General features: G+C 40.1%; 1 protein-coding gene across 4 annotated transcripts in view; it reads right to left on the bottom strand.

Moving 5' to 3' along the window:
- The window catches only part of EPHA7 (EPH receptor A7), a 213461-nt gene that overhangs the window by 16853 nt on the left and 173487 nt on the right, over nucleotides 1-23121 (bottom strand). Inside the window, exons 7-13 of one of the 4 annotated variants that reach the window (XM_085611142.1) lie at nucleotides 21790-21958; nucleotides 17282-17390; nucleotides 15492-15547; nucleotides 10131-10256; nucleotides 5379-5564; nucleotides 3442-3503; nucleotides 17-127 (exon numbers count right to left, since the gene is read on the bottom strand). In XM_085611142.1, the coding sequence (XP_085467268.1) occupies nucleotides 17-127; nucleotides 3442-3503; nucleotides 5379-5564; nucleotides 10131-10256; nucleotides 15492-15547; nucleotides 17282-17390; nucleotides 21790-21958 (819 nt within the window). The remainder of the gene's footprint in view (nucleotides 1-16; nucleotides 128-3441; nucleotides 3504-5378; nucleotides 5565-10130; nucleotides 10257-15491; nucleotides 15548-17281; nucleotides 17391-21789; nucleotides 21959-23121) is intronic. The other 3 variants (XM_085611143.1, XM_085611144.1, XM_085611145.1) reach the window with 3 other exon arrangements.

Below are 23121 nucleotides of genomic sequence, written 5' to 3'. Positions count from 1 at the left end.
CAAGCCACCCCTTTACCTGTGAGTTTGTTCCCTGGGCGTTTAGTGTTTGGACTTTTACAAACGGCATGGTCTGGGTGGATCCTGACCGCTTAGATTTTGAAGGTGAGGTCAACCATTCCAAACATTTCTAAAGCAGAAGATCATTGTGTTTATTTGGTTAGGCCGGAATGAACTGGAAATGGGTGCAATATACTTGCATATGTCTTTGTGTGCATGCCAACAAAAACTCTCGACAAAGTACTGGAAGGACACGTCTATATAATGCTACTCCTTAAAGCATTTGTGTGAGATATACGCTCCCACCACTTCACATGTATAAATTATTTATCTGACACATTATTAACTATGTAATAAATATCGGAGCCCTAACCCACTTCATTCACAGTGCGCGCTAACACTACCGCTAAGTCGTCAGTGTGAAAACTGGTGCAACTAGCTAAGTACAATGAAGTAAAAAATGAAGCCAAAATTGCATTGTGCAATTGTCCCATGTGTTCGTGGCCCTGCTCAAAAGCCATCTTGTTTTTCTCTAGCAGATGGGCATATGCCCCTGAATTGCAACAAAAGCAGCTTTCACTCTGGTGGTGTGGAAAACGATTCCATCCAGATGGACAGTTATGTGCATGTATTAACCTAATGCAGTTGCTTTTCTTTGATGCTTATCCATATCGTTATGAAAGGTATTGTGTGGGGCCAATCTACCCAATCCCCACACTCTCCCGGAAGGCCCAGCACTTCAGGGGATAGTTCGTGGGCACACAGAAGTCTCACCAATGTGTGAAGCTTCTCTGGATGGTTAAAGATGCTTTCGATAAGTTAACACTTTGGGGTCTATTGTGATACAGCCTGTAAAGGTCGGAGCCCTTAGGGCCGCATTGTAATGGTCCGGTCAGATTCCTTTCCGACCGCCTCATTTTGATGGAGGCAGTCGGAAAGAAATCTGACCAGTCATTCAGGCTCCGGCTGGCTTCCGCCAGGCTCAGAGAGCCAGTCCACCAGTCGGAATGCAGCCTATAATCTCAAGGGCGGCTCTTACCGCCCTTGAGATTACAATACACGGTTTCCGACATGGTTTTCATGCCGGTCTGTCTGACATGGAAACCATGTCAGAAAGCGTATTAGGGGGCCCCAGCAGGGCCCCCTTTGGTGTACAACCTCCGGTTGGAGGCCCCTGTTGATCCCTGCACCTTGTGGCAGGCACCTTCAGGTGCCTGCCACGTGGTGCAGGGATGAACTGCACCTCCCATTTCACTATGGGAGCATGCATTATGACCGGTTTATGGCCGTAATGCATGCTCCCATAGTGAAATATAGGAATGCGACTCAACAGTGTTTGGTTGCATCCTAATGGGGCGGTTGGGACTGATGACTGGTTGTCGGGCGGTCTCACGACCGAGTCAGTGTTGGCGGAAGTGATTACACCCAACATCGTAATGAGCCCCAAATTCTTTACATTACAACCAGGAAGGCTCAGGATGGACAGTCCCTGGCACGGTTGTGAGAATACAGGTACTTTCAAATATTCACTCACAAACTTACCTCAAAATCAACGGATAAAGTGAAACCAACCTTTGATGATATTCTAATATATTTTACGCTACCCAGACAGAATATTAGAGCCCTCTAACATCCAAGATGTGATTGATCTTGTTTGCCACAGAGGCTCTTCACTTGGGAAAGAATGCAAGGAGATAACTCTCCTAGTTAAAATGGAAGGCTGAGAGTGCATTAGCTGTGAGTCCCAAGCTCCTTTTTTTATCCTTGTGCAATACTGCTTTTGTGACCAATGATAGGCACCGGGTACAAATATGAAATCAACCTTCCTTGCTTTTCGAGCAGAATAGATAATAATGAAAAGTATGTTTTCTTTGTAGCATACTTATTATCGATGGTTGGCGTGGATTCAAACTCGATTCATGAAACATGGATATGGTTAAGACAAAAAACTATTTAACATTGTTCGATAAGGAAAATAGTTCCACAGAAGTACTTGACTTCTATTATGGCTAGATGAACAGAATGTACCTATAACCAGTTTGTTTCAACTTTCCTTCTTTCTCGATGATAACTTCTTCCTGCTTTCTTTGCTTCAGGAAATGTTTTTGTTTATTGTATGTCACTCATTACTTGTAAAGTGTACTTACACTTACTAGGCATAACAAACCTATAGAAAGTTGAAAATGTATATAAATATAGGCCTAGGTCTGAACAATAGTCTTGCTTACTGGTTCCCTACAACAACGACAGAACCTATTACACTTACAGTAAAGAGAGTTCGAAATGTATTGCAGCATCCTTGACAAGTACGTTTAAGTAGTTGCTGGCTAGTGGGCCAGGATCAAGCATTGTATGTAGAAACTGAGAATGCACCCTTCTTTTTCAGAGACTATGGGCCAGATGTACGACCCTTCCATTTTGCAAGTCACAAATGATATTGTTTTGCGACTCGCAATTTGCGACTAGCAAAATGGAATGTACAACACTGTCTCAGACACTTTGCGATTCCTAATGGGGTCGCAAAGACATGCCTCATTAATATTCATGAAGCAGGTCACAATTTGCAACCCCATTGGGAATGGCAAGCACTCACAAGTATGGTGGCCTGCTGGGGACAGCAGACCACCATTTCTGTTACTGCTTTTTAAATAAAGCAGTTATTTTGTTTAAAGGAAAAGGGGATGCATTTAAAAAAGAAAAATGAAACGTTTCTGATTCATTTTTTCAGAGCAGGCAGTGGTCCGTGGGATCACTACCTGCTCTTAAAAATATGTTTTGCTGCCAGTCACAAAGGGGAAGGGATCCACTGTGGACCCCTTCCCGTTTGCGAGCAGCTTACCACCTTTTTGAAATAGGTGGTAAACTGCGGTGAATTGCGGTCGCAAAACAGTCGTACATAGAAGTGTGACTCACAATTAGGAAGGGACGCCCTTGGCACGACCCTTCCTAATAGTGAGTTGCAAACCCTATTAACAACTCGCAAAATAGGGTTTGTACCTTGCACAAACCTATTTTGCAGTCGCAAAGGGGCCTATCATATATCTGGACCTGGGCCTTCTCTTGAGCTAGATGCTCATACAGTAGAAAGTGAAAATAAAATATGATTTACCCATATCAGGATAGTAAGGAACATTACTGGGGGACATCTCTTCCTGAAGATCTGAATGACTTTTTGAATTACTAGAAGGAGTCTGGCCTGTCTGAGATTTTTGACTCATTGTACTTTTCTTCTGAATTAATTTAAAACGTTACTGCTCACTGGGAGTGTTCCAAAAACATTGTGACTGAAGTCTGGGATAAAACTAATGCATGCCTTTTCGGATAATATTGCTTAACAATGCATCTTTCAGAATACCATTTATATGTGGTTTTAAACTTGTGATCTGGATTTCAGAGTGTGATGGAACTGATATGCGTAAGAACATGTTTTCATCATATACTCACCCTCAGAAATGCATCCAAGGCTCCATTTTCCATGAATTCGATCACTATCATAACCGGTTTTCCTGAAGTTAAGAGACATAGTATTGTATGAGAACAGAACGTTTATACCAAATATCCTTCTTATTTATTTATTTTTTGATTAAATGTAAATACGGAAAGAAAAACTCCCGCAATCAGAAGGAGCCAAATAATGCCACGAGAACCTGTATGACTCATTGGTATCAAAGCACAAACCTAAAATCTCCCAACACCTAGAGCGCCATTTTGTTTTCTGGTCAGGTGACATGAATAGGCATAGGGCATACACTAACTAGCAGTGATATTCTGAGTAACAGCTAATGAATTAAATATGTCATTACATGAATAGTGTATACATTTTTACACGAGAGCTTTTCAATAAAACCAGGATTAGTACTTCCGGTTTGAATACATGCAGTAAACGAAAGTAGACTGGCCTCAAACTGTATAAAAAAAACACACGAGTCTGACAGCTAAACAACAGAACAGCTCAACACACAGGGTCTGTCCACCTGCAACCCCACAGGGGGTCCACGACTTGATGGCTTATATGTGACCCTGGTGTGGAACACAAAATGAATAAAAATAAAACTTATTTTGGTTTCCTTTGAAGAGACATACTTAGGCACATCTTTAAGAGGTGCCAACATACAGCTCAAAATAAGCAAAGGACGTAAGACACCCATTAACTTCTCGGAAATCCTGGCCTGTAAAGTAAGGAATGCTCTCCTTCAGAGGAAAATTCTAATTTTGTGGAAGGCAACAATGCATTCTTCCCTGTGCACAAACAATATATAATTTGCTAAAATGGAAAACACCAGTTTCAGTGTTTTCGTTTCAGAATCTTCTAAAAAAAAAAAACAGTGTGCCCTTGCAGGGCTGCTAATTTTCTCTTTGAAAAGTTCTAAACACATCAGCAAAGTTAGCCCCCTTGGGCAGTACTGTGTTATACATCAGGTGAACACATCATCAGAAGTCAGCAGTATCTGGTGCTTTTCGTGCCTGGTTTGATCAGGTATACTAACTAGTAGCACCTCACCAATTTACAACGCCTACCACTAATATTTTCTTTATCCCTCAAGACAGAGCATTATAGTATCTGTAGTGAAGGTTATGCAAAGACAAAACCAGGACTACACATTGCAAAACACCTCGTTTCGAGAAACAAAAGACTAGAAATGGTCTAAGGGGTCTGCAATGAGAAACTACCTGAAGACCATACATGTATCCATGCAATTCATTTATGATGAAAATTAGAACCTTGGTACAGCTCATCTTACGTCGCAATCTCTCACCAACGGATCTAGAGAAAATAAGTTCCCAGTGGGTCTATCCGTCATCTACACCTTCTAAAACAGCTCTTCACTTTTCATGCAATGTTTATGGGCACCATGGAAATAAAAAAAATATTTGCCTGTCCACTCTCAGCTACATCACAGAGTCAGTAATGATTTTTGGGCTGCGGTCGGGGTGTATTCAGTACACGATGACAATACAGTTTCTGGTCCTTTAGGCAAGAGAATCTACATTCAATAGTTGGGTGCTTAACTTCTAGCACAAGCATTTAATTTGTATCACCCCAGTCAGTGACCCTACAACTTCAGACTGTTCTCCTTAAACTGGGAGACAAACCCTTCTGCGTTCAAGCTGCAAAGCACAGAAACCATCTTTCTTTTGCTTTCAGTAAAGAAACACATGGGGAAAATCAGTAAGAAGCCGACCTGACTTTTACCCATACAAGCGAGCAATATTGCAATTGCACTCTCTGTAGCGCCAAGAAACACATGGGTAAGGCAAGTGATAAGTACACTACTTGACAAAGTAACTCTCGAGAAGAGAACACCCAAGACATGAAGTTTCATATGTGGTATATAATACAAACAGCTATTTCATGCAGTAGAAATTGAGGCGTCACTCACCTCTAGTCACAACTCCTTCCAAATGGACAACATTTGGATGATCGAACTGGCCCATGATGCTGGCTTCGCAGAGGAAGTCTCTTCTTTGTTTTTCTGTAAAGCCAACTTTCAGAGTCTTTATGGCGACAGCAACATCTCTCTTTCCTGGGAGTTTCAAACGACCACTGCAAACCTCACCAAACTCACCTAAAAAACAGAAAGGTGTCTATCACTCTCCAGATTTGTTCAACTTATCATACACAATTTCGGGTAGGAGATTTGCACAAAAAAGGCAATGTTAAGAGTGTGCAATAAAACACCCAATACCTGCTTTGAAGCAAATGATCGAAGATCTAAAGAAAATCTATTTTCCAAATGCTCAAACTTTTGCTCACATTCTAATAAGGGACAGAGAAAATGCCCTGTTATGGATAACTAATGATAATCTATGAATGTTGCACTTTCCAGCAGTGATGCACAAAACAGTAGTGCTACAAGAAGGCGGGGATTTCCCTGTGTGGTATACACAAGTCAATGTTGTACACCTGCATTTAGTGAACATGCAAGTCGCCACGTATTTTCAGATAGCAAGTTTTGGCTTTGCACTGCACGAAGCTGCAGGAAACACTGCAAGGCAGCTGACATTCTGACACCTTAGCCTTAAAGTGACAGGAGCTACATAGAATGGTCACATAACAAGGGTAGTGGAGATCTAGGGCTATGTATAAGGAGTGAGTGTAACTCATGTAATTGTGGGTTGGGTAATTCAAAGAATTTACCTGTAAATTATGCAAAGGTATGTATAACTTAGCAAAAATGCATCTCCCACTGAAAAAAATTGCTCAAACAGTTTGTTCGGGTCAAGATTCAACTCGAAAATGTAATTTCAAGTTGATTTTCTGTTGCTAGCATTGTCAAACACTGCTGTCACATTTGAATTAGCAGTTTTGCATTTAATAATTACCCAAATAGTCTGCTCGGGTAAAAACAATCTATTTGAAATGTTTATTGACCACCCAAATTAAAGGAACTGCCACTCGCATTCAATAACTGCCATTTGCTTTCAAATTTATAGTTCTGCACTAAGAAATTAACCGAATGGTCCACTTGGGTAAAGATGTACCTTAAATGCGGCTCACCAGCCGCGGTCCGTGGAGGGAGTTCCGTGGGGCGGAAAGGCGGGGCGGGGGAGGGGCAGGGTGGGGGGTACTAAACACCAGAATATGGATAATTGGAGGTAAGTAAACAATTAAATAAATAAAACGAATTTCGTAACGCGCGCTGCATCACAAAATGCGATGTAGCGCGCACTACAAAATTCGTTTTATTTATGTAATTGTTTACTTACCTCAAATTATCCATATTCCGGAGTTTAGTACCCCCCACCCTGCCCCTCCCCCGCCCCGCCTTTCCGCCCCACGGAACTCCCTCCACGGACCGCGGCTGCGGCTCACGTTAAAAACGTACCCGTATGGTATATCTTGCATTTCTCCCCGAAATTACGCCATGTGGAGTAATGTAATATTATTGGTAATTTCACGTACATTTTGTTATGCAAAATTACCAGAATTACACCACTTCCTCTAGCGTAATTACATTTTCATCCAGTCCTACTAAGTATGCCGTCCACTGGTATAATCTTATGACTTGAATGAATCCACAAGCTTGCAGAACCATGATCTTTTCATGCCAAGTTAGAGGGGTCATGGGGGCATATCTGTGCCCACTGTGCAAAAAAAGTATACATTGAGAAGGTTGATTGCCACCTTTGCAACAATTCCCCGGACTCCAAATACTTCCAGGTGATAACAGTATGTTTGTAATCTCCCTCGAAGAACGAATACAACCTATGCATATTATTATTAATTTATTTTTGCAGGACAGCTCATTCTTCAGGCACTAATCAAACAAGGAGTTTTAACACACTTTGGTGTTTCCAAGTATGTATCTTATCTATGAAAGGTGATAAGAAAGGTGAAGGTTTCCTCCAGAAGATACATTGATCACCAAAGCTTAGTTTGAGAATGCAGGGGGAAGGACTTTCAGTGACAAACTGATGATCACCCTCATCTCTTGCAAATGGCCTGGGGTCTGTGGAGTCACAGTCTCATCTGATGCCTGATACCACAGAATCAAAGAGCATCTGGGCATGTTTCCTTGCCACGGAGATGAGAAGCAAAAAATAGAAAATTGCACAACCAATAGCAAATGTTTCAAACCACCTTTGGCTTGACTGAGGTGTAATATTCCTCCATTCATTCGGATGACATGAGTGAGGTTAAGAGTGTGCTGCTGCAATCCAAAATACAGTTTGCAAAACCTGTGAAAGAAGAGGAAAATGTTGCCATATCCAATCAAGGAATCCATGTGGTAAATGAGTCCAAACAATGCTGGGTAAGGATAATATACCCTGGAACAATAGTGGGTGATCTCTCTGTCTCACAAACACATTGACATCTTCAAAGAGAGATATACCCACATGTTTAGAATAGTTTTTAAAGTTTCAAGATTCTTTCAGGGATTAGCATGTGGTTGTGCTTGCAGCATACCTTGGGGATATATCGTCATGACACACTGATGCCTCATATGCTTGCTACCTGCTCCAGCAGATCCTGCCCACTCCCACTTTGCATGCGGAGGATTTATTCTGCTTATTGCGCTCTATATTGTTCCCTCGAGGTGAAATTTTCATTGAAATTGCACTGAGAAATTATTTCCTAAAGTTCAGTCGAAAGCCATCAAATAAATAGGTAGGTCCAAATCTACTCATGTAACTGCAAGGTGCTTACATGTCAGTCATTATCATTAGATTACAGACGAAGGTCCAGAGAGACTGTATCTCAGTGATTAACTTTCTAGGTGTAAAATGTTCAGCCTATTAAACACTTGCAGCATTAATAAAAGCTGGCCTTTACCTTTGACATATCTCAAGATCAATTTATGAAAAATCAGGCACCTATGCACGTAGACCAGCATTTATCTTAGCAGAGTTTCATTGATTTTTTTAAGAGCACAGTTGTTCATATTTACAGTGCTTGTCAAACTAGTATATTTTTTCAAGGCTTCCACTGCTGTGTAAAATTTTATGACAGCAATGAAAAATTGTTTTTCAGGAACCTGCAGCACCGGAGGTTTTTCTTTACGCCTCAACTTAATTTCAATATAGACGTTTCAACTTTCCAATAAAAATGTCCCATATGTTAGTAATAAATATTAATTTGTTGACGTTTGTGTTGTGCAAGTATCATGATTTAAGTTGGCAACAGAGCCACAGCTTGTTTTATAGGAGAGAGAAACAAGCTCCATCAAGTCCACGGGAAGAAGTATAACCCATAGACTACATCAGACGAAGATCTATTTCATGCCAGTCCTGCAAAGAAAATCCAAGGGAATTCTGTAGTGACCCTACTTGTTTGTTCAATGAACTATTCTGACAAAAATGCATTTTAAAACTGTTAACTGTTAAAACAATAACAGTCCAATTAAATATTAAGTGAAAATGTCAACACAGCAAAGGTACTGTAATGATAAAGAACATTTGCTGATCTGCAACAGCTAACTATTTTTGTGTGGGGGAACCAATACTGTTAAGTACTTAATTTAGAGGTTACTGTCTTCCGCCTGGTCCTTACTGCAATACTACTTTCCATATAATTCTATGGGCCAAATTACGAGTCTAACAGAGTGGCGGCTGGTCTGCCCCGCTGCCACCCCACCTAACCCATTGTTGTGCCGCCCATCAGATTACAAGTTAAACTTTTGGTATTCCCACGGCGGTGCCTTTAAAAATAGGCACCACAATGGGAACGCCAAAAACAGTCCCTGCACGGCATGGACTGTGAAGTCCATGCAGTGCAGGAACTGCTGTGCATGCAAATAGGGGGGCCATGTTGGGCCCCCCTGGGTGCACACACAGGGCAGGAGGCACACAATAGGGCCCCCTTTGTTTCCTCTCCACCAAGGTTTTCATTCAGCAGGAACTGCCATGAAAACCCTGGTTGAGAGGAAACTCGTAATATGCTTGACGGGACCACGGCAGCCTCTGGGCCGCCCCGCCACCTCCAGGGAATGGCGGTTCCCTGACAGTGGCGGCATTCCCATGGTGGTCTCACCACCCGAGTTGTATTCGGGCGGGCGGTGAGACCGCCACTGCCGCGCCACATCGAGTCTGGTGGTCCTCGGACCTCCAGACTTGTAACCAGGCCCTAATGATTTCAAACACTGAGGACATATTATCGTCCCAGTGCTCTGCCCCTGTTTGTGATGGTTTGCACACTCACTGAGGGGTTCCCGGTGCAAACTGGGTAATGCACCGAGTTAATTAACAAAATCACGCAGTTTGTCTTTTTCTAACTATAAAATATGATTCATAAACATTCTTCACGTCTACTTAATTTAAACAGTATTATTTAAGATCATTTTTTGGATGTGTTAATTATGACTATGTAAGGGGCTGGTCTCTTAACGAATGAGACTGGACATTAACCCACACAATAAACCCATAATTATGCTATTTACCATTGATGATGAACATTAGAGAACAATATTAAAATAGATGGGTTTTTTTTCAGTAACAATGCCAAAAGGAAAAATGTTTTCTGATATTTAATTTTTTATGTCTGCATTTTGTTAAACATGACTTTGAAATTAATTATTCTCTCTTCGTTTACAACACTGCTAAAATTAGTTTCACAACTTTCCTAATATCACAGATGTCATTTTGATGCGAATGTGATTAATTCAGCATTATCTGTAAAGCAACAGTTGTCTTACCTGCACCAATCACTCGTTCAATCTTTATACAAGATGCATCAAGCTCTTTAGCAAATTGATGGACAGCTCGACTCGGATCTTCATAGGTTTCAGGGTCTATGTAAGTCTTGGTACCTGGAAATTTAACTGTAGTGATGTCAGAAAATAGGACTCGATAAAGCATAGCAAGCATTCTGCTATCAGTCTAAGCTCAGGAGATATACCATGGACTGCAATAATTAATACAATTGTAAAAGGGATTCAGCACATCACAAGAAGCTGATATAGGTACCTATTCATGAACTGTATTTTGCAGCATGTTTCTTTGTATCATTATATTATTACTAAACATACTACAAAATGTTAATTTCAAACCTACATGTGGAATCTACACCTCTGCCTCTCCTATCTTTTCTGTCCTGAGATCTCCACCTCGACTGCAGAGATATCCACAAATATAAGTATACGTTTTAATAGTAAATGTGGGATGGATAGAGGGGAGTGGGTGGAAAAAGGGGACAAATAACTACAAAAGGGGAGAGGTAAAGGGAGGAGTAAGGAGGGCTTTGGGAAATGTTAGGGAGGAATGTGCACCTATCCAAAAAGAGTATGCCCATTGCTATTCCCAAACTGACCTTCTATAGTTACAACAACCAACAACGACACAAAACAGAAATGTACTCCAACTTAGTGCTGGAGTAAGTCAAGCACCGCCTAGGTATGGCAAAACCCTCCTATAGAAAAAAATGGTGGCACGGACTTAAAACCCCACAGGAACTAATGTTATATTAAATCATTTTAAGTATTTAAAAACATAAACAAATTAATTATATGTTAAAATAATTATCTAAAAATAAAAACATGTTTTTTAATATAGCTTTAAACATTTTAATAATGCTTTGTAATTTAAATAATTAACGTTGACATTAACTTATATTAAAAATAAATGCATTCCTTCTAATTAATTCCATTCATCACTTTTAACAATGTATAATACAAAATATATTTTATTTACTGTATAAGAGATTTTTTTTCTTAATTTAAAATTCCCCAAAATAATGTCAATTTTAATATAGCCTAAAGAATTCAAAGATTTACTTAAAATTAAGTTATTAATGCTGTAACACTTTTTAATTTTGTTCTATAATAAAAACAATACTATTAATACCCATTGCCATTTAACATAAATATATGTTTTACATTTTTTTTTAAACCTTGATAAACTTTTAAACTGTTCCCTATACTTTACCATTCAGAGATCACTGCTCTAATTGCGGACATCTCCAGCAACTGTGCAGGACATCAAATACAGTCAAAAAGTCACAACTAGTAGTAACTTTATAGTTGTGTTTGATTTTTTTAGAGACTTCACTCCATATTTCATGTGGTCAGGACTTGTAAGTGTACACTTTTGAGTAACTTTACACTTCTAAATGATGACTAGCTAAAGAAGTAAAAGTTACTCAAAAATGTAAGAATAAACTTACTTGTAGTAAATCTATACACGTAGATTTACCTTTGTGACTAGACCCCATAGCCTTCAGCAAGAAATGCAGCTAAAGATCAGGTGAATGAACCCATACAAAATGACAATTTCCTCAAGGAATCCATTGGACACATGACAACGACTGCCTTTTGTGTTGTTTAAATCAATGCTCATTGTTTTGCATGGACAATTACCACTAAGTAGAACCAAGTGAAATGTGCCTGCACAAATGCAGAAGAGAGAACTTTTAGTGATCATTACTTCAGGAGTATAAGTGCTATGACGGGCAAATTGTCGTTTGCACCAGTTTTTAGCACTTGCACCACAGTCTAAATGATACTCTTAAGTATTCATGGAAAAAATGGAATTCAAAACCAAAAAGCCTGTAATCATTTGAAACATTTAATGTGCTTAGCTAAAAAGATACATAGGCAAAATACTACTTTATTATTAAAAAAACTCTGGGCATAGCTAAAATAAAATATCACATTTTATGATCTTCTTTAAGGTTATCTACAAAGAAGCCAAAGCTAATTTCTGTGAGCCCTACTTACAAAATCCATGAGTTGATGAGAAACAGATTGTTAAAACTGAAATGATAACACTAGAGATGAAAGAGTATGACATACTGGTGTGCAGAGCAGACAGGAAGTAAATTGTAATATTAATACAGCAGTACTATACAGGAGGCGCGCGACCTACGTAAATTCACGTACGTGGCTAAATGCAAATCTGTAATTTCAGCTGGAAAACCAGGTGAGAATATGAAAAGGTTAAACAACACATCTGGTGGAAGCGGGCAGGGATGGAGAATGAGCCATGCTCTTGTGTTTGTGTTACTCACCAGGGCCGATAGAGGAGGCCTCATTGTGCATCTTAAACCAGTCTCGCTGGCTTCTTTATTTAAGCTCTCATAAAACCTTTTGACAAGCTGAGGCAGGTTTGGCATGCCAATGAGCCTACGCTGGTGTGAACTCAATGGCATAGTTCAAAAAAATAATAGCAGGGAACGACGCTACAGTGTGTGATTGCTTGAATAAAGAATTAGATTTTTTTTCTTCTAGGATATTGGAGGGGGCATTAGCATGTGAAGGGGTTTGAAAAAATAAATAAGTAAATGCAACTCCATTCTTGGTAAAATTGCTAAAGGCCCATTTTTAGGTTTCAGTGAAAATGATATCTCCTCGATAATGTGCATTAGAACAGAATCTCTGCTCAAGCAGTAAGAGAAAATCACGGTGTACATAGCCAGTGACCAGTCTTCTGTTTCATTTCCACGTGGACGCAGTTGTCTCATGAAAAGGGTCTGAGTTTAATCACGAGATCCGAATGTAAGAGCAAACTGAAAAAGGGATCCAGTTATGAAGTAATGGTATACTCTAAAAGATCTTTAATTTACTGGTTTTGAAAAATGAGATACACTCACCAGCCAAATGCATCTGAGGATTAGGTCTACTTATCCTTCTGTTCTATCTCATTATTAATAAATTCTGAAGTATTATTTTTTCCTGTGCTGATCAGTAAATAGAGATTTAAATTTACACTTGCTCACTACAGAAGAGGAAAAAGAAGCTCTTAGTTCTACATGTAAGACACAATCCTGCTTGAGTTTCGATATATTTAACTACTTATATATTGATTGGCCAGAAGACGGGAAGGCACGAGAGTTCGATAAGTAATCTACTATCCACAGAAATAACCACCTGGCACCGGCAACATCCTGGGTAAGGTCTGCCCCTATTAGAAAACTCAAAGTCGGCTTGTTGCAGATAAAGTTTGTCCGTTATGGGAATACTTAATTAGGATCAATAACCAAATGCTTTTTTTCTCATCGAAACAATGAGTGACTTCAGGGTTTGTATGTTTTAGAAAAAAGTTAACCTAGATTACTTCAGATGAGATTAAAAACCTGCATGTTAGTATGCAAATAATTAAGAGAATGGTAAAGCGGTACAGGAAACAAAATAATAGTCTTATGATTTGAAACTAGGGTACTTTACCATTAAATCTAAAACTGATTTTGTCTGTTGTTTTTTTACAAGCAGATTTATTTCAACCTTTTTAGTTGTATTCTCCATCTGACGCCCCATGATGAAACCCCACTCGTAAGAGAATTTGCAATGTCTTTTTATTTTATTTAATATGTGGTATGTTTAATGAGCAACGCAAAAATACAGTCTGTTTTATTAATAAAATGCACGGGAAAAAGTGCAAATGCTTAGGCTCAGCTTGGAGCACCTCGCTCTCTGAGCCCAGTCTGGGACTATCAGGATGAGCTGAGCCCAGCCTCTCCTAACCATCTTCAGAACACAGGGAAGTAGCACCAGAGGTGGAAACTCGTAGAGCATGTAACACCATTAAGTACAGACGGGTGTAGCTAAAATCAACACAAATTAGAATTAGGTGTGGTGTGTCAGCTTGAATGGAAGAGCGAGCAGATACCGAAACTGACTTTGAAAGGACTCCAAGTCACTAGGTACTAAAATGCAATTGGCTGACTGTAACATACACAACTATGGTACCTATTCGAACTTTGCCTGTATAGGTCCCGAGTGACAACTAACTGCCAAACAGGTAAGAGTATTGTTTTTTTTTACAAAAATGCTTTATAATTTGTGGTCATTAAAAGGCAGCGGCGGCTTTTCCGCTAAGGCAGCAGTGCAAAAAAGGAAAAATAAAATGACAGTAACACAATGTTATTATCATTTTTTTTACCGTGGTGGAGCCACTTTTGGTGTGCGGCGGAGCTTGGCTGTCATCCCAGCCAGCAGGGGGAGGAGTGGTTGGTGCACTTAAGTGGGCATGATGGTTTGGCCGGTCGTCTTGGGCCTGCCAAACAGTCATGCGCACATAGCATGCTCTCCACCCGGCGGTATTGCACAACCTGGATGGCGAACATGCACAGGCTCCCACTCCCTGCCTCAGCACCTAACCAGGCTGCTCAGACCAATCACGACGCTGCTGTCATGTTGGTGACAGAAGTGTTGTGATTGGGTTAGGGGAGCCTATGTGCTTACTGCTTCCAGGAAGAGAAGCGGAGCAGAGATGGCGGCCGTGCAGAGGTAAGTGAAATTTTAATTTTTATGTTCATCCCCCCTCCATCCGTCTGTCCCCGTTCCGTACCAGCTGCCAATATTAAGAGGGTGCATCAGGTGACCCAAAACCTTCTCTGGAGCAACTTTCATTTTAGGCTGCCCCCCCCACAGGCCACAGGGAAGTGGTTTCGATCCAACAGTATTAGCCCAACATCTCAGCACATAATGTGGAATAAAGATTGGCCGAATACCAGAAATAAGGATCTCTAGAATATTTTAGCAGGCTGAAAACATAGAAGTGGCATATTCAATTGAGCTGCAGCGTTGCCAAAGGCAAATAAATGGCACTTGTTGCCATATTTTATCAACTTTTTCATGCAAACCCTGTTTTCATATTTATCTATTTCTCTCTTTGATTTTAATGGGAAGTGTGAGGCTGAAAATGACTGAATACCCGCATGTTCTTATTTCTGGTGTGGCTTTGTGTTACATGAGCAGTTTTGAATCAGACACACACACTCAGGCATAGCAGGTTTAGGGACTGGAATGGTATGGATAGCCAAAGTGAGTGACCTAGCTTAGGTGGATTTTCCAAAGATCTTTGCTAAGGCACAGTGTCTGAGCTAGGGAAGATCTCCATAATTTGACATGTACACAAAAATGAGGCTCCCTGTAGTAGAGGATGCTTACATTGCATGCACCGTCTATATTTTCAACAGTGTGGCCCACCATGCATAATTTGAGAATCGTGGAGACTGTGGAGCAGTCTGCTTGATCAATACTCTCCAAACCAAGGTAATGCAGTTTCACATTAGCTCTGAAGTGTGGCATTAACAAACTGAAGGAAAGTGGAACACTTACAATGAAAGTAAAGCTCTTCGTCTCCTTCCTGGTCTGCTTTGCTGTACCCGCAGTGCCTGGGGAGAAGACATTAGTTTACCAACTAAATCATGAATTAATTTACTCCTATCGAGTCAACACTGCTGCTGTCAGATTCAACCGTAGATTGTTAAGAGATGTAACTATGACAAAGAAATGACTAACAAAGACTTCTCTTATCAACTTCTGCATCAAAAATTAAAGTAGACTTTAGCAATAAACATTGATATAATCCTCAAAAATGGGACTGCCTGAGGAACACCAAGCAAGAATGACTGTCATTTTAATTTCAATTGCCCTCAGAGGCATTGCCGTGGTCTGATGTAAAATCTTACACAACCGAAAGCGCCGTTTTAGTTCATGCACAAAAAAATTAAGTTCTAGAATCTTAGCTGTCATACTACATGTTTGGTAGAAGAGAACGGGCATCTTCTTCCCAATATCGATTTAATACTCTCTATTGATATTATTGTTTTCAATTTTCTATAGTGCAAACAAGACTAAAAGGAGTCTGAGCATTCCACATAAGACCAGATATTATACCTGCATACAAGTACTTTGCAAAAGAACAGTTATATATTTTTTGTTACATTGTTTAAGTTACAAAAGAAAAAAATACAGAGTTACATAAATTACACATGCACATATTCCACTTTCATTGATCAAGTGAAATACAATATTTGCTACTGTTTTGCCACAGACAAGGTAAAATAGATACTTTGGGTTGCTAATTTCTGTGACTGAAAAATCCTTACCTTCACATTCCTCACAGAAAGCTAACACATGCATTCCTACTGTTAATGGACCTATTACTTCAGGTACTTTGTTCCTAGGCCCTCTGCAACAAGAAAGGCGTGTCGTAGCACCAAGAAGGCAGATTAGAAAAAGTAAGCTTTGTCATGGAACCTTTTTTCATGGGTATGTATTTCTTACACCTAGAAATTCATTAGTAGGACACACATGATCCTTGAGTAATCCTGACATACTCTTAGAAAATGCTAAGTGAATTGGGCTTGGATATATAGAATTAATTCTAAAATATTAGTAAGGCACAATTACTCATAGAAAAAGCTTCTGACTCACGTCCGAAATCTCGGGTATCAATAGCGTGCCTCAATTACCTGCATATGCTTTACGTTAGCCGGCTCCACCCAATATTATTGACAATGGTGCAGCAAAGCAGACAAGCACATGTGTAAGACCTGCTTAGAGGCCATGTAGCAGCTGTGCTCTTCAAGAGTGTCTTTTTGGGATGGGCCAGAGGCAATCACAGGTCTTTCCTACGAAGGGGTAAGGGCAGTCTGACACTGCATACCTCCTTACAGATGCCATCTTATCCTCTATTGAGGTATAAATTGCAAGCTAAAGACATCCCGTCAAGAAACCAATCGAACGGACAAAGAGATTGGCATCCATTGGCATGAGGTGTAAATTAAGTAATGCAATTTCCGCACAGTTCTGCTTGAGGCCAGGCCCCACTTGCATTAAATTCAGGTCAGAGCTTATGTCACATGTACCAATGAATCTTAACAATGGGCTTCATTTATATGCTGAAGTTGCTATTTTCGTTTTACTCCATATAAAATTCAATGAAATATAAATATATATTATGAATCACAAGTCGTGATTTGTAGCACGACTGAACCTTTAGTGTTTAAGGTCTGCTATATGGATTTTTACTGAAGCAATGTGAAATACAAACCTATAATGAAAATAAAACACACAAATGCTGGATAGAATTAAACTCTCAAAGAGAAAAAATTGTGCTGTACCTTCTTCCTATGATGAAGCCAAAGACCATGAAAACCAGAATGATGGTCCCCGCAACAGCAACCACAGCTATGATGATGACTGGATTTTGTTCACTGATAACTGCTGTTGCTAAAAACAGAACAAGAATCTACACATGAGTAAAAGCACAGCAACGGCCCTATTCTGCTTCCAAACAACCACAATCCACCCTTCCATTCATCTTAGCCTCCCAGGTACTGACAGTAGCCTTATTACATGTAATGAGTGAAAGGATACAAATATGCAACTACGGAGAAATTGGCAACAAGCCATGAAACAAATATCGTAACCGCATCATTACTGTCTACATTCACCCATCCAGAAAATTGCAAGGAATAATGCAAATTTGCAAGAGACTGCTACTTGTTACTCGACTGGAAACCCCCAAAGGCACAAAGGTCGTTTATTAAAGTAACTGCGAGCAACTAAATAACGAAGGAACTCGTTTAGAGTTTGGCTGATAGGTTACTTCATCAAAAACGTGGCGGTATGCCCTTCAGATTTATTTCAACTGCTACAGAATATAATGCACTCGGAATAAGATAAGATGGCATATGTGCCACCATTGTGTTAGGATATGTTATGTTGATTTGTAGAGCACACTAATCACCCGAGAGGATATCCAGATGCTTGGGGTGTAGTAACAGTCCACTAAACTCTAAAACAGGTCCTAAATATTTTACACAGTCAAATAAATTATCAAGCATTCAACAGTTTTAAAGATGATGGCATGTACATATCATTAAAGCTGCAATTGCTGACTCAGCAGAAGTTAGGTTTACCGGGTATCCGAAAAGATAATGGGAAGAAAACATTTGCGCACAATAAGGTTCTGTGGAGGTAATTAGCACATTTGAGTCACTCTGAAAACCCAAACGGACTTAACTATTCGTGTCTGTAGGCCAAGTAATGGCATCCTGAAGATAGAAAAGACCATCTCCATAGTGGCCACGCCTGTCAACAGTAAGTGGAAATCGACTTGCGAACCTGAGAAAGTACCTATTTCATTTACCTCTTAGGTGCCGAAACGTTCCCACCCCTCACTTCTTCCACTGTTCCTCCTCTGAAATAACTTGCACTAGGTACGCAGCAACTGGGGAATTGCTAATAAATAAATACGTGCAATAGTGACTCAGTGTGTACAGTCCCAGCTGCCACTCTACACACAATGAATGTGGCAAGCAAAATCTTCTAACAATCGCATTATATATTTGAGAAAAATCAATTTCCCAAAGAATCTAATTTTGCATAGCCTTTTCTTTATGCAGTGCTTCTCTTTTTTCATGTGGACATTTATTTATCAAGAAGAAGACTGGGGGCCAAATCTAAGATACTCCTAAGAGTTGTCTATTTTGTTTTTGTTCCTGAAAGCAATCGAGTTTAACTTTGTATGTTCTTTTTTAGAACACAGATTACCCAGTGCAATGTGAAAGATGTCCTGACACTGAGATCAGAAAACGACTGTCATCCTGCAACCTACTCTAGTATCAACTGAGCATCACCCCAATGGAGCTTTTACCAGCAAATAACATGAGACAAACTAAACTTCAATTGTTGCCAGCCAGGGTAATCACTTGTCTCCACTGGCCTATCCCCCCTTGGCCTGATTCATTTGTGTGATAAGTCATATTACACAAGATGCGAGATAGGACCAGAAGTGGCAAGTACAGGACAAGTTTAACAAGTAAAGACTCAAATGCACAACAAGTAGCCTTTTAACCCGAAAGGAATCCAAATGTTGTGGAACTGGAATGGGTTCCAGTTCCCCAACATTTAGATTACATTGGGGTTATTGGATATTTTGTGTGTATTTGATGCATTTAATCTATTAAGGCAGGTAGTGTCCTAGATCCCTACCTTGAGCCTCTCTTCCCCTGTTCCCACAACTCTGGGCTTGGAGAGTCTCTTACCCAGAGGTTCAGACACTTTTGGTTCTAATGGTTGGGTATGGGGCAAAGCTTCATACTACAGTGATGCCACATTAAAGTACAATAATCCCTGGCTCTATGATCCAGACAACTTCTAGCTTTGCCTGATGTTGTTTGCTTGTGGCTGTTGCTACTGCCTTGCCAGGATGTATACTGCCTTGGCGTGATATATACTGGACTGGTAAGATGTTGGCATGGCCAATTTCATGACATGACACCTAAATTATCTCTTCTATGTGATCTAATACCATGGAGCCCAAATAGGACAACTCTTTTGGTATTTACAAAAACATAATGGATGCTTTTGTTCACAACAACAAGTCTCAGGACTTAATGCACACTACTATTTTTGTTGGGTCTTGTTAATAAAAAGTTTCAAGAGAGGCACATAATATATCAGAATTTATCTGTGTGCCTTCTTATCTGCCTTGATTGCTTCCATCTAAGGTTTACAGCAGATATTGAAAGACTAATTTCACTTTCCAAAATATTGCATTGAGAAGTCAGCAATGGCATTAAAAATGTTGTGGTTAACTCACATTCCAATCTTTGAAATTAAATATAAGATGCCTAACTTTTAAGCCCCACGGTTATAACATGCAACAGGGGAGTAATGTTAAATGTTCCACTATTATAATGCCATTGGTTTTCATCTAATTTATGTGTTTACCAATGTAAAGAATTCTAGTGGTAGGTCCTACAAATCAGTTGTGTTGAAAAATCCTACTGAGTCTAAAGGGAAATAATGTGTGTATGTATATATATATATATATATATATATATATATATATATATTCACTGAAAAAACCATAGGTTTCACACATGTTATAGTTAGTGGAAATTTTACTGATAAAAAACCAATGAAATTGCCCCGTTATAGTTAGCGCAGGCAACTATAACTCACGCGACCACAATCCTCTGCTGATGCTAATACTGTATTTAGACACTTATTTGCCCATGTCTTCTTCCATACATTTTTAGCTATACATATATTACAAATATTTTTTTTTCATAAAGACACATATGTCATCAGCAGAGGATTGCGGTCGCGTGAGTTATAGTTGCCTGCGCTAACTATAACGGGGCAATTTCATTGGTTTTTTATCAGTAAAATTTCCACTAACTATAACATGTGTGAAACCTATGGTTTTTTCAGTGAATTTGCAAGGTTTTTTAAATGCTAATTCCTAACTATAACGTGTGTGAAACCTATGGTTTTTTCAGTGAATTAGTACGGTTTTTTAAATGCTAAGTTTTTTTCCCTTATAATAAGCCCTGTACATTTGGTGGCCTACGGCCACCAAAAGCACAGGGGGTGGGGTAAGTGTGGATAGTGTTTTTTTCCATTGTAATAAGCCCAGCACATTTGGTGGCCTTCGGCCACCAAAAGCACAGGGGGTGGGGTAAGTGTGGATAGTGTTTTTTTTATTTTTATTTTTTTACCGTACGCTTACCGTAAGCGCACGGTAAGCGTACCCCGCGAAATTGCCGAAAAAAAAAATAAAACCGTTTTTGCACTTGGGGGATGTTTGGGGACTCCCTCCACATGACTATGTGGGAGGGAGTTGTCAAAACAGCCCCTTTACATGTTTTTGGGCTTCCGATTTTAAAAATCTCTCTCAGTGCGAGAGACAAAATGGCGGCCGCCGCTTCCTGGTTTCGGCCGATTCGAATGTTTACTAAGATCTAAGAGCCAATCAGAATCGCGCTCGCGCACGCCACCGTACGCTTACCGTAAGCGTACGGTAAGCGTACCGTAAGCTGGCTCAGATATATATATTGATTTAAAGGCTATTTTCTCAGAATCTACTGAACAGATTTACACCAAACCTACAAAAGGCACTTCCTTGACCTAGGGACTACCTCTCTGCCAAATTTCTAGTAATTCTGTTCAGCCGTTCGGGCTGTAGCTCGTTCTAAAGGTCCTATGGAAAAATGCATGGGAAAAACGCGTTTTGGGACCCCCCTTTTATCTCAGCCCCCGCTTGACGGATCCCCCCGAGACTTTCAGGGTAGGAGCGGAGCGTAGCGCCCCACCTATTTTGAGAAATTCGCGAGGATTCGTCGACCGGCGCCAAAGTTATTCAAAATAGAATGTTGAGGTTTTCCTATGGAAACGTGGTCCTAACTATAACTACCTACTGGCGACCGCCAGTAGGTAATATATATATATATATATATATATATATATATATATATATATCCTACTTCAAGACTTCAAGCTAAACAGGACCTCAGTGCAACTAAAGTAGTAGGCTCAAGGCATATAAACATCGCTGCATGGTAATAGTGAGGGTTGGAATCAGGCTCCTGGTTTGTTGCCTTATGTTTCTGATACATGCATGACATTTCTCTTAAGATAGAGTTGGACTTCGAATCTTCACAAAAAAAATAAAATGTTGACAATATGATAAGAATGTATTTAGATCACAAGAAGGCAAATTTGTATTCTGTAATAAATGGATACATTGTTACGTGAGGCACTGTCTTTTAAAGATCAAAAGTGAGAAGGAGAGCGGAAAGTATGAGAAATGTTTTGTCTCCTTGCTAGAACTATGTACCTGTGGCTTCTTCTAGTGTGACAATATCCAGCCGGGGACTGTAACTTCCATAGCCAGCAGCTGTGAACGCGCGGATCTGGAAAACATACACCGTCCCAGGCTTGAGGTTATTGATGGAAACTGATGTTGACTTCGTTTTTACTGTTGAATATGTTCGCTCCCTTTGATCCTGCAAAGAAAAGACAATGGTTAGAACTTTCTAGTGGAATGGGTTAATGGTTTTGTCTGAACCATTGATACTAACAGGAGGTTCCACCGATCCCTCATGTGTTTATGAAAATGTCTTTTAAAGTTCACCTTCTAATCCGTCTTCTAGATTTATTCTATGGCACAGCAATATTGCAAACTATTCTGGTGTTACTTCATTGTCCAATATAGTCAATATGCACCATTTTAATGACTTAACACCTGTTCCCCAGATTCAACACAGGATGCCACCTGAAATATCCGCAGAACTGAGAATAGATAGAGAACATGGCACCAATTCCTTAATTCATCACTCTGGATCTCTAGGAACCCAGAGGGTGTTGTTGTCACAGCCTCCTTCCCCTCTGGCAGGCCTAGCCAAGCCCAAGCAAGCTGGAGAAGATCTTGGTACAGTGCCCCTGGCTTTCTTGTTGCCTACTTCAACCGCAGTGTGCCAATATGGATTCAGGATAACCATCAATGAAAGCCAATTCAACAGCAACTATCTCAATCTCCCAAATCTGCTGCTCCCAGTAGCATCTGCGCTGGATTCACCAACAATGGGTGTGAGATCAGCATAATCTAAGATGGAGGAAGAGGATGAGGCAGCTGGGTTGAGGTATTCAGGATATCAAGTACTTATTACAATTGAGGAACAGTCTGAGATGTTCAAAAGAGTTTAGCAGAAGACTGTATTTTAGAGCGGGTGGAACTGCAGGGGAAAATCTAGGATCAATGATGGTAGGCCCTGGCCATTTTTAGACTTTACTTCAATAGCATTTGCAACCACACCTTGGGGTGAAGCATCATGTAGTCATTTTAAGAAAAGACCTGTGGATTGTTGCCACAGGAAACAAAGCACCTTATTGTTATGTAGGTGTAGGAAACACCCCAGCTGAATGGAAATAGTTTTAAAGGGTTTTCCTGTTATCCTTTAAAGCAAAAGAGAAATAAAACAAAAAAGGACTCCTTTCACTGAAAAGCAAACTTCTGATAGGAAGTATGAAAGCCACCCTCGCCCTCTACTCCCAAAGAGTGCCCATGTCTGCTGACACTATATGGCCACTAATCCACCACAAGAGTAGCTTATGCTTGCCCCTTCCCCTTTCTCTGCTACCTCCCTTCCCCAGATGCACTCATACTTGA

Source organism: Triturus cristatus, chromosome 6, assembly GCF_964204655.1.
Source record: "Triturus cristatus chromosome 6, aTriCri1.1, whole genome shotgun sequence".
NCBI classification, from domain to species: Eukaryota; Metazoa; Chordata; class Amphibia; order Caudata; family Salamandridae; genus Triturus; species Triturus cristatus.
This window is presented reverse-complemented; position numbering and strand designations above follow the sequence as displayed.